The sequence below is a fragment of the Dromiciops gliroides genome, chromosome 1 (genome assembly GCF_019393635.1).
Source record: "Dromiciops gliroides isolate mDroGli1 chromosome 1, mDroGli1.pri, whole genome shotgun sequence".
Classification (NCBI taxonomy): Eukaryota; Metazoa; Chordata; class Mammalia; order Microbiotheria; family Microbiotheriidae; genus Dromiciops; species Dromiciops gliroides.
The window spans coordinates 546,524,418-546,537,760 of NC_057861.1; the positions used below are offsets into that span (position 1 = coordinate 546,524,418).

Here is a 13,343-nt window from a genome sequence, read left to right on the forward strand (position 1 = left end):
GGTGATGAGGAAACTAAATTATAAATGTCTAATAATTCCCCCTATCATGTTATATCCTTCCCATGTTTTTAAAGTAAATCCTTCCTTGCAAGTACCCTATATTCATAGTAGAATTTATCAAAACAATATTATTGAAACAAAACCAACAAACAATTATACACACAGTACACATAACTGTATATGTTTGGTCAGTTAATAAATTAGTCAGCTTACAAATAGTATTTTTCATCATTCTTCCTTTGGCCATGGCTTCAAACTACCAAGTAAACTTATGCCATTAAATAACTTCCCTCTGATTTGGTTTATAAAGTGGCAATATTATTTACATGCTTTTCAAAGGTTTTAGAGAAATTAAGGTTTCAAGGTGCTATATGACCCTCAATCATATTTATTGGCAGCAACAGCAGATTCTTATAAGGATGGTAGAGAAAAAAACCAGGAGTTCCATTTACATTTATTTTTCTCTATATATACTATGATAAAAGGAAGCATGGCATGGTAGATTCAAATCCCACCTCTGAAACATACCAGCTCTATGGTTCTGGGAGAGTCACTTACTACCTCAGTGCTCTAGGGAGTTCTTTAAGACTCTAAGTTGTAGAGAAGGTGCCTGAATGCATTGGTGGAGGGAATTCCCTCACCTGGGACCTATATTAATAAAAATCACTGGCACATTCTGAATCCCTTTCCCTGCTCTTATCTGGTGCAGGGCTTCTTAAACTTTTTCCATTCATGACCCTTTTTCACCTGAGAAATGGTTATGTGACCTTGGGTGTATAGGTGTATAAAATAGGTATATATAACCTTTCACAGTTGCCAAATTTTTCATGACCCCCACATTGAGTTACACGATCCCACATGGGGTCAAGTTTAAGAAGCTAGGATGTAGAGGACTTAATGTCTTTAGATGACACAGTTCAGCACTTAATCTTTTTTTTTTCCTTCTTTTTTTCTTTTTGGGGCAATGAGGGTTAAGTGACTTGCCCAGGGTCACAGAGCTAGTTAAGTGTCAAGTGTCTGGAGTTGGATTTGAACTCAGGTCCTCCTGTTAGCACTTAATCTTACACTGTATTATATACTATTCTCTGCTTGACATGTCTAACCCTTGTGTCCTCAACCAGAAGGTCAGCTCCTGGAGGTCAAGGCTCATGTTTAACACTTCTTTTTTATCCCCAACAGCACCCAGAACCAAGACAGTGGGTACTCATTAAATGGCTGTTGAACCAGCCTGTGTAGCTTCATAACACAGAACAAAAGGCTTTTCTAATAGACAGCAAATAACCAAAGTGGAAAGCAGAGTTTAGGAGCCATACTTTCTTATTCTCTCTCCTAGCCATGGATAAGCAGTTGCCTCTATGCATCTCTCTTGATTAAGTAGGAAGAAAATGCTAGCTTCTGAATTGATGATTTCTCTTTCTAGCTAAGTTAAGTGAGAATGATTGCTTATCCTCTCTAAAATAGCAATGACAAAACAAATAAATAAAATATGATATCTTCCAAGGACAATCAAAGAAAGGTTAATGGTTTGGAAAGCTGCTTCTGGCCGACCAGACGGAAGAGTTTCAAAACAGCTTTTCTACAAGCATGTGCACAAACAGACCTGTCTCAGAACAAAAGATTCAGTCTTCAATTCATGCTCTAGGAATGATGGAATACTTACTTGTTCCCTAGTTTCTTGCACCTTTCCATCATCTCAGTAAGCAGAACCTAGGTGAATATTTAGTGAAAGTTTAGAGGTGAATTAACCAAATGCACCATTCGTTACAGTAAAATTCTAGTGTAATTAAGTGCTCTAAGTGTAATTAAACCTTGAAATCCTAAGTTTCCTTTTCAGGAAAAAAAAAATTACCTTAATTCTCTTATTTGATGTTTCCTTTCCCCACCCTTCTCCCAATGACCTCCCTCCCACAATTCTCTCTGTAATCTAAACGAAGGGGAAAATTAATTGGATGCCAGTTCTACATGGCACTCAGTCAAAGAACTTCTGTATACATTTTGATAAACAATAGTTTTGAATAGTGTCTAACTCACAGGAGACTCATAACAAATGCTTGTTGATGACTTAATAATTGAAAAAGCTCTTAAAACAATCAACCTCAAAATAATCACTTAAAAAAAAGAAAAAAGGGGGCAGCTAGATGGCGCAGTGGTAAAGCACTGGCCCTGGATTCAGGAGTACCTGAGTTCAAATCCAGCCTCAGACACTTGACACTTACTAGCTGTGTGACCCTGGGCAAGTCACTTAACCCTCATTGCCCTGAAAAAAAAAAAAAGAAGGAAAGAAAAAAAAAGAAAAAAGAAAGAAAAGTATCCTCTAAGGGAAGGGTCAATCACCAAGATAATGGAAAAAATCTTGAATGGAGTTGCCAAGACTAACCCTAGGCAATTATGAAGTAAACAAAATTATGTGTAATGCAGCCCCACCTCTCCTACCAATACTCAATAAATACTTATTGAACTAGATTGAAAAGAAGTAGATACATTTATATAAATCATAGATCAAACGGTTTACCTCCTTCCTGGTATGCTTCCTTAAATCCTGTTTCTTATCCTCAATTGACTCCTAAATAACACCAAATAATCTGATTATCTGGGATTAACTAAGGCTAAGGCTCCAAAATGTGACTTCTACTTAAAGTATTGGCATTTTAATCAAGCACTGCAGAAGGTCCCAACTAGTTTCCAGGGAGCTCAAATTAGAAAAGGAAGGTGGTATCCTGTAAATATAGTTTCCTTGAATGTCCTGTAAGAGGAAGTGAACAAATGAATACTTGGCACACCACTTCTAAAAGAGCATATTGGGCAATTCGAAATCATTTTGGCCACAAAGAGAATATGCTTTCAAATGAGTAAAATATGGATGTATTTAGAATATCGCACTAAAGGATTGGGAAAGCATTTTAATTCTTTCTGGAAATACAAATATCTCTAAGTATAAATGTAGCCAAAAAAGCTATGTCTGGATCATAAGAACATTTGCCAAAAGTTCTTCATCTGAAAAGATGACAAAGTTGATTGTCTTTGGCAAGAACAAGATGAACACTAGCTCAAACCAGACTATGATTTAAGGGAATCTTTTGGAAGTGATAAACCACTGCAAAACCTGCAGTTTGGCCAATTTGTTCTTGGCATATACTACATATTTGGTTAGGCTCAGAAGGGGCATAAAGCATGTGAAAAAAAAACACTCTAAAATATGGGGGGGAGGGAGTTATTGCCATTGTCTTATAACATTTCATTGTAAACTTTAACTTTCTAGATATTTCTTTAGAGTATATAATGTTAATACAGACTTGTAGTAACTTTTTACAATATCTTCACAAATATGACTTCATGAAAAATTAATTTAATAAGATAATGTCACTTAATCTTTTTGCAGCTGAGACAGAGAAGTTAAGGGAAAAATCATATAATGACCTAAAGACAGTGTCTTTTCCATGAATTTAGAGTTAATGCACCCAAAGTTTCATGAAAGTTATTATTTTGAGCATAAATTATACACACAGTATGTAAAAAAGATGACTCTGAATTTCTTATATTTCATTTTTACTGTTTCTTGTCTTATTTTTTAAAGCAAATCAGACAATTGTGGGCCTAAAAGAAAAAAAACTACAACAATCCAAGCTAATTCTTTGTCAAAAATGTCCTTTGATTTGCTTTTATGTGGATTTAAAAATCAAATTTACAGGGCAGCTAGGTGGCGCAGTGGATAAAGCACTGGTCCTGGATTCGGGAGGACCCTGAGTTCAAATCCGACCTCAGACACTTGACACTTACTAGCTGTGTGACCCTGGGCAAGTCACTTAACCCCAATTGCCCCGCCAAAAAAAAAAAGAAAAAAAAATGAAAAATTAAATTTACAACATGACTTCAACAAAACAGAATTCTATTGGTCAATTCACTAAAGTTCTTATCTCTCTCTCTCTAAGACTGTATCATAGGGTAGACAAATCTAGAGAAGGAAAAAGATTTCATGAATTTAATCTTTTTGGTATCAGGGTTAACTAAATAATCTTTAAACCAATTTAGAATTGTTCTCTGTCCTTCTTTCTCCATATTGCCTAGTTTTCCTAAGAAATGTGTTTTGTATTCATTTCTTCTTTATTTCCAACACCACTCCCCTGGCTCAAGCCCTCATCACTGTACACCTACATTACCACTACTTTCTCTTAACTAGTCTTTTTTATTTTTTTGGGTGGGGCAATGAGGGTTAAGTGAACTGCCCAGGATCACATAGCTAGTGTCAAGTGTCTGCGGCCAGATTTGAACTCAGGTCCTCCTGAATCCAGAGCCCTTGCTTACCCACTGCACCACTTAGCTGCCCCCTTAACTAGTCTCCTTTTCCCCTTCTACTATATCTGTCATATTATTAACAGATTAATCTTTTCTGTAAATCACCAAACCTTCCTCAAAAATCTCTAATGACTACCTATTCCCAACTATATTAGGTCTGAGTTTCTCTTCCCAGTTCATTATGTCTTAGCTCCATTCTATTGACAAAGGCTTTTTTCCCATTAATCCCCGATATATACCCTTATCTCTAGTCAGGCCTACTTTCTCACTATGCTACAATAAAAAGGCTAGGCTCACTCCTCAAACAGTGCTTTTCATATACTGTTTATGAACCTTAACATAGAACAACTTCCACTTTCTTAAATTCAACTAATCTTTAAAACCACAAATAAAATTCTGCCTCCTCCATGAAGAGTTCCTTTCTTATTCCCCTCTCACCTTTGGCCATGAACACATACTGTCATATTATCACTATTGTTTTATTTTTTAAATTATTTCTTTCCAACTAGATGGTAAGCTCCCTGAGGTGAGGAATGACTTCCCATATTGACTTTATAGCCCCCACAGAATCTAGCATGATGTTGAGCACACATTAGATACACAAATACCTGCTAGCTAATAAGCAGAAACCTCCCAATTAGTCCAAAAAACCCCCACATTTAATGAAAAGTTTTTTAATTCAAATGCTATAACAGAAAGAATGTGACTTTAGAGTCATCAAATACTTGAGTTCAGCTAACCTCACTAAGCCTCAGATTCCTTATTTGTAAAATGGGGATAACACAGTAGCCATCTTGCAGGGCTGTTATGAAGTATAAATAAGTTAAGATGTATAGTGTGTTTAAAGGACTGTTTGTCAGCTATTATTCCCAAAAATATTTGTGGGCAGTTTTGGGGTTTTATTTTTGGTATAATTATTTGAATAGACCATTTGGAGAACCAGTAAATCCTTTCATGAAGCCAGAACAAATGTTTTATCTTGTTAGTAGTTCCCTCCTGGTTCATCTGTCTTATAAATTCAAACCTGGGAGGTCAAATATTTCTTCAAGTGGGGGCATAGCTACATTATTTAAATACACTAAGCTTCAATTTGAGCTACTTCTCCTTTTTGGTATTAAATTAAGTTTAATAAATATTTATCAAGTGCCTGGTATGTACACAGCACTGTGTTAAGTGACATAGCGGCACAGTGGATAAAATGCTGGTCTTGGAGTCAGCAAGATCTGAGTTCAAATTGCTCCTTCAGATGACTACTAGCTGTATGACCTTTGGCAAGGCACTTAATCTCTCAGCTTCAGTTCTTCCATTTGCAAAATTGGGATAATAATAATAATAGTACCTACCTCTCAGGGTTCTACTGAGGATGTTCTAATTCTACCTGCACTATTCTTGTAATTTGTAAAATATGATCAATTTTTTTTTTACAAGATGCTACGTCACATTCAGAGTCAAATGACCCTGAATATCATAGTTTAGTATGATTCAAATGATAGGATTTTTAATCATTTTAGAACATGAATGATTTCCTAGAATAGTCTTTCCCAGGAAAGATTTATTTCTAGTTCCCACTGATATCCTTTGAGAATACTCAAGTTTAAGGTAAAAATGAGAATACTTTGTTTTTTCTTAAAGCATATGGGAAACAAAATTTCCGGGTTTTCAAAAACATCTAACATTATTCTTAGATCTTAGGTGCCCTACTGAATATATGACTGTCATCTTTCCCCATAGGAAAATCTCCTAGAAGGTAAGACTTGTGAGAAAATAATTATTCATAATGGATTTCTAGGGGGGGACCCAGTTTTAGTTGGTTTTCTCTCTCCCACACTTCAGAAAGGTCAATATTTAGGAGGAAGTTTTAATCCTGTTCAGGGTGAGCCCAAGGAAAGGAGATAGACTCTTTTTGTCAAGTTCAGTGAACTGATGTGACGAGACTATACCACACTTAGATAATGGACCTTGCCTTGAGCAACTTAGGGGGTAATCTTTTGGATCCTTCCCCCTGATGTCATCTGTAGAGATCATTTTAATATGTAGCACGCTCAAGTCACGTCAACCAATGGAACTGAATGATGCTAGCCAATTAGGTTGGATCAGTGGGCAGTGACCTGCCTTTATCAGAAGAGGATAGAAGCCTCGACTATGCCAGGCTCCAGGTTGTTGGCATCTTGAATCATGCTCTTGGCTTGGATTGCTGCCTCTTAGTGCTCGCTCTCCTCTCAGGACAGAGTAGGTCATACAGGGCTTCTGAACCCAGCTTGAGGTCATGTACTCTCTCTCTGAGAGACAATATGGCGCTGGGGCTTTCCTCCTGCTTGCGTTAAATGCCACAAGGCCAATACTTTACTAATATTTAATATTAATTAATAATAAATGCTTGCTGCCAAAACGGGAGCAATAGCTATTATTATATAAATAGTCATTAATTATTAGTAGCAATATTTTTAAAAGCCCAGCCTAGCCCCAGAATAATTTTTTTTTAAAAACCACTCTATTTAAATTCAAAGAGTAAAACCTGAAGATGAGGAAGAATGTAAACTGTACTCTAAAACAATCTTCAGTTCAGAATGACCAAATATAAAAATTCAATTAAGCAAATATTTATTGGGTACCTGTATGTGCAAGGCTAATTATACTATGCTAGATGCTGTGGGTAATAAGAAGTCTAAGATACGGTCTACTCACAAGGATTTATTATTAAGTTGGCAAAATAAGATAAGCATATGAAAAGTTAAATAAAAATAAAAAGATTCAAATAATTATTCAGGACAACAGAAATGCCACAAGACCCATATAACTGTCACATTGGTGGTGGAGAAGATAAATATTTTGGGTGTTCAAAGGGAGAAGAGAGAACTCCAGAGTGGGGTGGTTGGGGAAGGTTGTGTGGCAAGGAACCTTTCCTCACAAAGCCCTATGACTTGACTCTTCTCAATCACCAAAGATTTCTAAGATTAGACTCTTCTCAGTTTTGCTGAGCATTAAGTAAGAAACTAAGGGAAGTTTAGTTCTTGGCACTTTTAACCTTCATTTACCCCAGAATTAGGAAAAAGTCACCATTTCAAGATAGCAACGTCTTTATTATGGTATTTAAATTGCTTTCAATTGCCGTCCCAAATCCTGAATAATGTGCAAAGGATTTAAAATGCTACAAAGCAGCGTCAAAGTTTTTTGACAATATACTTTCTTCAAAGAAAAAAACTCCAGTTTAAAAAGAATAGTGTATTACCTATGAACCTTCATTTTAAAGTATTTCTATTAGAAAATTACCTCAGGAGCATGATATGCAATGCACTGCAAAATCCAATCAATAGCAGGAGAATACAAAGTAAGATACAATGGAATCTCCACGCCCTGTACCACCAACTGATTCTGAACTGTATCCCCATGAATCTAAAGGAAACACACATAAACAAAAAAACACAGATATTTATTTACATATATAGTTAATTAAATTAACATAAATTGCAATATAAAGATTAACTTATTTATGTACATTAATATGTATATGGGGCAGCTAGAGGGTTCACTGGATAGAGACTGGGTCTGGAGTTAGGAAGCCCTGAGTTCAAATCCAACCTAAGACACCTTACTAGCTATGTGACAAGTCACTTAATCTGCTTGCCTTAATTCGCTGCAGAAGGAAATGGCAAACCACTCCAGTATCTTTGCCAAAAAAAACCCAACGGACAGTATGGTCCAGCGGGTCACAAAGAGTAGAACATGACAGACTGGACAACATAAATATGTATGTGTGTGTACACACACATACTCACACACATTACTTTTCTGACCAAAGGAGAAAATTAATCAATGAATAATGCATATTTATATGGCTATTTTTGCATCTTGGAGATATATTCCTCTCTTGGATTGTTAAAGCTAGATAAGTATGCCAGAAGCTTCCAACCTCTTAGCTCACTTGACTTGGAAATATATACTGCAAGACTAGTAAGCTGATAAAAACAGACTGAAAATGCCAAGGAAAAAACTAATCAACTAGAGATCTTTCCTGTTGATGCATACATTTTTAATAACCTATACTTGGTCAGTACTATACACACACACACACACACACACACACATATATATATATATATTTTTTTTAAGTGAGGCAATTGGGGTTAAGTGACTTGCCCAGGGTCACAAAGCTAATAAGTGTTAAGTATCTGAGGCCAGACTTGAATTCAGGTACTCCTGACTCCAGAGCCGGTGCTCTATCCACTGTGCCACCTAGCTGCCCCCACAATCAATATATTTTAATTGCCCATAGTAGATGGTTGTGCAATTTCTTATAATAACCTCAATTTAAAGGTTATAAAGTATATTCACCTTGGAAGACAAAACTGGATCAAGTATTAAGCCAAAATAGTTCGTCATATAACTGACCCATTAATCAGGGTTCGTTTGTTTTAAGTTTTCTTACCTGTTTAAATGTAAGGAGGAAATCAAAAAAGTTCTTATTTAGACTTTCTTTAAGATGTGGAGCCACTTCCATCCCAACCTACAGCCAAATCAAAGCAAAATCGTCTTTGAGCTTCTCAGCAGTTGATATTTACAAACAGATGTCTGAAGAACCAATCATTAAAGAGAGAACTCCAAAGTAGACTATACTGCTTAGTTTTTCTATGATATTCTCTCCCTCTACAAAAAGAACAACAAATGCACCTTATTTGTAAGAAGATAACCAACCAATCAAGAGAGACCCTCATTCAAGTTCTACTATAATGTTTCACTGCTGTGGTTGCTTCCTCCATAAATGTAGACAGCAAACGCTGGGCAGTCTGGTAGACCTTAGCCGACCATCTTAGTAAATTGCCATGGAAATCGTCCCCCACCCCCCCACCCCCCCCACCCCCCTCCCCAGAAAAAAAATCTAACCACCTTGTAGAGGCCAAACTTCTGGGATGTCTGTGGAAAAGTAGTTAAACTGGTCTTCTAATAGTCTATACCCAGGCTCACAACCTTTTCTTGATTGGTACAATCAGCCAGAGCTTGTACTTGAATAGTACAGGCTTTGTGAACTTGGGGCACCTCCATGCTAAGATAAAAACATTGTAGTATTTTGGTGGAGTTAGAGATCACTTTAAATATTAAATTAATTCCTTCTGTTACATCAAATTAGCTCCTTGAAGAATTATCACTCAAAAAGTAAAAACTAATGTTCAAAATAAAACATAATGTGTTTCACATTATAGTATAAACCCAATAATCACAAGAATCAGTCAAAACAGCAGTTTTACATTTGTAGCTGGAGAGAGAAGCTAGTTAATTAAAGGGTATATAATAAATGTGTTAGAATACATGGAAAAAGGTGCGGGATAAAAAAAGGAATTTTGGCATATTGAAAAACAGATCATGCCACATAAAAGTAGCTGATAAAGTTGGGAATCAAGGCAATCTGAAAATTCCAGCTTTATCGCTAAAATACAAGAAAAATAACTTCTGTGAAGTGAGGATGTTCAACAGAAATAATAGGAAGTTAGTAAGATTAGTGAGACAAAATCTGTAAGTCACTTTAAACTCACTTGAGAAAGGCTGATCATCAAGATCAACTAGCCATTATGAATAATATATATAAAAAGTGAAATGTTGAAGGGTAAGAACAGTGAATAAAAGCATCTAAAGAGAACTGTTACATGAAGTTGCTTTATATTTTGACTGCCTCGCATTCGACTTAATCATACCATAGAAGAGGGAATAATTATCTGTTAGACACCACCAGCAGCAAAGAAAGGAATTGTGGACAAGCAGCACAAGAAAACGAGGAGATATGACTCAAGGAGAAAAGTTAATCATACTTTCCTTTTATAAACAGCTTCCCAGTACCATCCCCACCCCACCCCCCATGCTACCCACTCAAATCTTTTGTTTATTTCTTCCCAAGGAAAGCAAATGAACAGCTTGGACTCTGCTTTGGGCGAGGATCACTTTCCCCCAGTGTAGCACTGATAGTATGCTCATCTCCCACATTCTGCTTTCTACATCTGTCTCAGATTGTTCCCCAGTTAATTAATGGGCTATCACTTACGCTCTTAATATTAAAAACCCTTTATATCCACACAATATGGGGAATTTATACATGTCCTAGATTTATTATGACATTATCAAAGGCAGGATCTATCTTTATCACTATGTTGTCTCTCATTCCCTAGAGACATTTTAAAGTTACAGCCACTACTGACTACTAAAAGATACTTTGCATGTAACATTATCGCCTCATAGATTTCCTCCTTTCCTTCTTTAAGATAGTATAAATCTGGAAGAACAAGGTTTTCCCCATCTAGTTGATAAGCAAAAACAGCATTAAGATACAAGAAGAGTCATTTTAAATATATTAGCGTCTTGTGATAAGCTGCTGCCACACCACAAAGCCTAGTAAAATCTTTTTCACATAAGTGCTAAGTAAATGTTGACTGATTACAGGATTATTGATTATTAATAACTTCAAAACTCAGCAGCCTTGGGGAAAACATTATATATACATGACATTCCTAAGTAAGTTATGAAAACATGCCACATGCTTTAAGTGTGTGGAGATACATGGATATATTATGAAGGGGAAAAAAATCCCTGCCTTAAAGTGACTATGTGTCTTCTATTAATGGCATTAAAAAAATAATCTTTAAAGGTCTCTTTTATTTAAAGTGGGTATCTCATTCATTCTAAGGGCAATTGTGATTATCTGATTTCTTTTATGACCAACTAGTTAAGAAACCACACTGACTCCAGCTTTGCTATATATCCTAGAAAGACAAAATTAAAAACTACAGACTTAATCCATTTGATTTAATAACATAAACCAATGCTTCTTAAATTGTGGTCTGTGACCCCATGTGAGGTTACATAACTAAATGTGGGGGACTACAGTCCAAGACCCAACCAAGCTAAATTCCAAGAGGCTCACCATCAAAAAATTAACCACCACGTAATGAATATACTTAGCCAAAGAAACCAATGAAACAGTCTGCCAAAGCAACATAGCGTTACCATCTCCATCAGTAAAATATCAACTCCTCAGAGGGCAGGGACTGTATCATTTCTGTCTCTGTACCCTGGGCACCCAACATAGAGCCTGACATAGAAGAGATACTTAATAAGTGCTTGTTGAATTGAACTGGAAGGAGCACCCATACCATGAAATCACAGACCTTTAGAACTGTAATGACAGTAATAATGATACTGATAAACCAGCAACCAGTGTTCACTGAACTAGAAGAGAAACCCGGCAGAGGCTAACCAAAAACATTTTATTTCCAAATGGAAACGGAAATATTTCAACCCTTCAAGAACTAGAGGGTTTTCAAGTGCTTTACAATCAACACAGTCCGTTACTGAGGGGCAAACTGAAACCCTGGTCTGATTCACAAATAAAAAAACAGAGTGAATATACCATGATAGATTTTGCAACTAGTTACACTGTTCTAAGGGTCTCCACACTTTGCAAGTGGCAGTGATCAAGTTGTTCCTGAGTCCATTCTTCAGCATAAACACAAAAGCACCAAATAAAAGTCAAGGGGTTTTAAAAATGTCTTTTGTGTCAATGAAAACCAATCTTATGACGATATGTATGCTTTAGGTTTCTGGTTTTTCCTTTCATCTTGGAAAGAACTGAGAAAAATTAATCCTGAAAAAAGTTGATTTTTATGATCAAATCTAATCATAGTTAATCAAGTTAGACTACTGTGAAATTAATTTTTTAAACAACACACGACAGGACTGAGGAGGGCTTTCTGTTAAAGATTCATTCACTATAATCAGCAGCTAATAAAGTCATTCTTTCAATGACTTATGAGGTGGCAGGGAAGGAGAAATGTGAGCATTTAAGGAAACATCACATACATACATTTTAAATAGCACTTATTAAATCAACGCCTACCCTGCACAGATATGCCCTGGCATATACTGAAACCAAAGGGTCGCCAATTCCTCTAATCATACATGTCAGTCGTGGAAGACATTCTGAAATTCCTCTGTTAGAAGCAAAGGGACAAAAAAGTCAGTATTATACACAGAGATTGAAGAATTCTATCATTAATTTTTATGTAAATCTAAGAATTATTATTTAAATTTTCATGGTGGGGGGAGCACCAAAGTCAATACCTTAAGACTTTTAAAAGACATTGTTTTTGTTTCTTCAAACACATTCCCCCCCCCCATGGCTATTGTAATCTTTTACCCCTTTTAAGCCCCCAACTCCACCCTCACCCCCCCAGGAGAAGACACTGTTTTACTTTACTGAGATTTTCTTCCCTTCCTCCATACCTCTCTCTTCCTCAGCAGTCCCTGAGGGTAGAGTGGGCTAAAGCTTCCACTTGTATTTTTAATCCCATCCCCAACTGTCTCCTCCAAGACCTTGCTTCATCAATCATTCCTTCTCTCTCTTCAATTCTATGCCCCTCTACTGACTTTTTCTCCCTGGGCAAAGAGGAGGAAAAAATCTTTCCTTTAATCCTGTTATCCCCTTCAAGCTATTGTCTTCTTCCCCTCCCCTCTCCTTTACTACTAAGTTTAAAAAAAGAAAAGAAAGAAAAGAAAGACTGGCCTAGACTCATTTGCCTCCACTTCTTCAACTCACTCAAACTCCCAGTAATCTGGCTTTCATCTGAACCACTCAAGTAAAACTCCTCTCAAGGGACATGAATGACCTCTTGATTACCAATTGCAAAGGCCTTTTTCTCAGTATCCTCTGACCTTTCGGGTGCATTTGCCAATCCTGGTTTATTCCCCTCTTTCAGCTTCTGTAACACAACTCTTCCTGATTCCCTTCCTGCCTCCTCAATGCTCTCTCCACAGCCCTCGATTCCCCTCTACTTAGAGACTCTACTCCCTCCTTTGGCAACTTCATGCGCCCCTATTAGTACAGTGCTCAGAACAAAGTGATTTCAGCAATCACCTCTCCGGGCAGATGACCCACCTCTTTACATCCAGCCCTCATCTCTCCTGTATTTCCAACTCCCTCTTTAGATGTTCATAGTAATGTCCCAACAACTAACACCTCAAACTCAACAGGTCCGAATCATTCTCTATCAACAATAATTATCTATTTC

At 36.7% G+C, this 13,343-nt stretch overlaps 1 protein-coding gene across 1 annotated transcript in view; it reads right to left on the minus strand.

Moving 5' to 3' along the window:
• VPS35L (VPS35 endosomal protein sorting factor like) overlaps positions 1 to 13,343 on the minus strand; it is a 121,451-nt gene that overhangs the window by 62,498 nt on the left and 45,610 nt on the right. The window contains exons 12-15 of the mRNA XM_043975875.1: positions 12,173 to 12,266; positions 8,720 to 8,797; positions 7,564 to 7,686; positions 1,661 to 1,707 (exon numbers count right to left, since the gene is read on the minus strand). Coding sequence (XP_043831810.1) covers positions 1,661 to 1,707; positions 7,564 to 7,686; positions 8,720 to 8,797; positions 12,173 to 12,266 — 342 coding nt within the window. The remainder of the gene's footprint in view (positions 1 to 1,660; positions 1,708 to 7,563; positions 7,687 to 8,719; positions 8,798 to 12,172; positions 12,267 to 13,343) is intronic.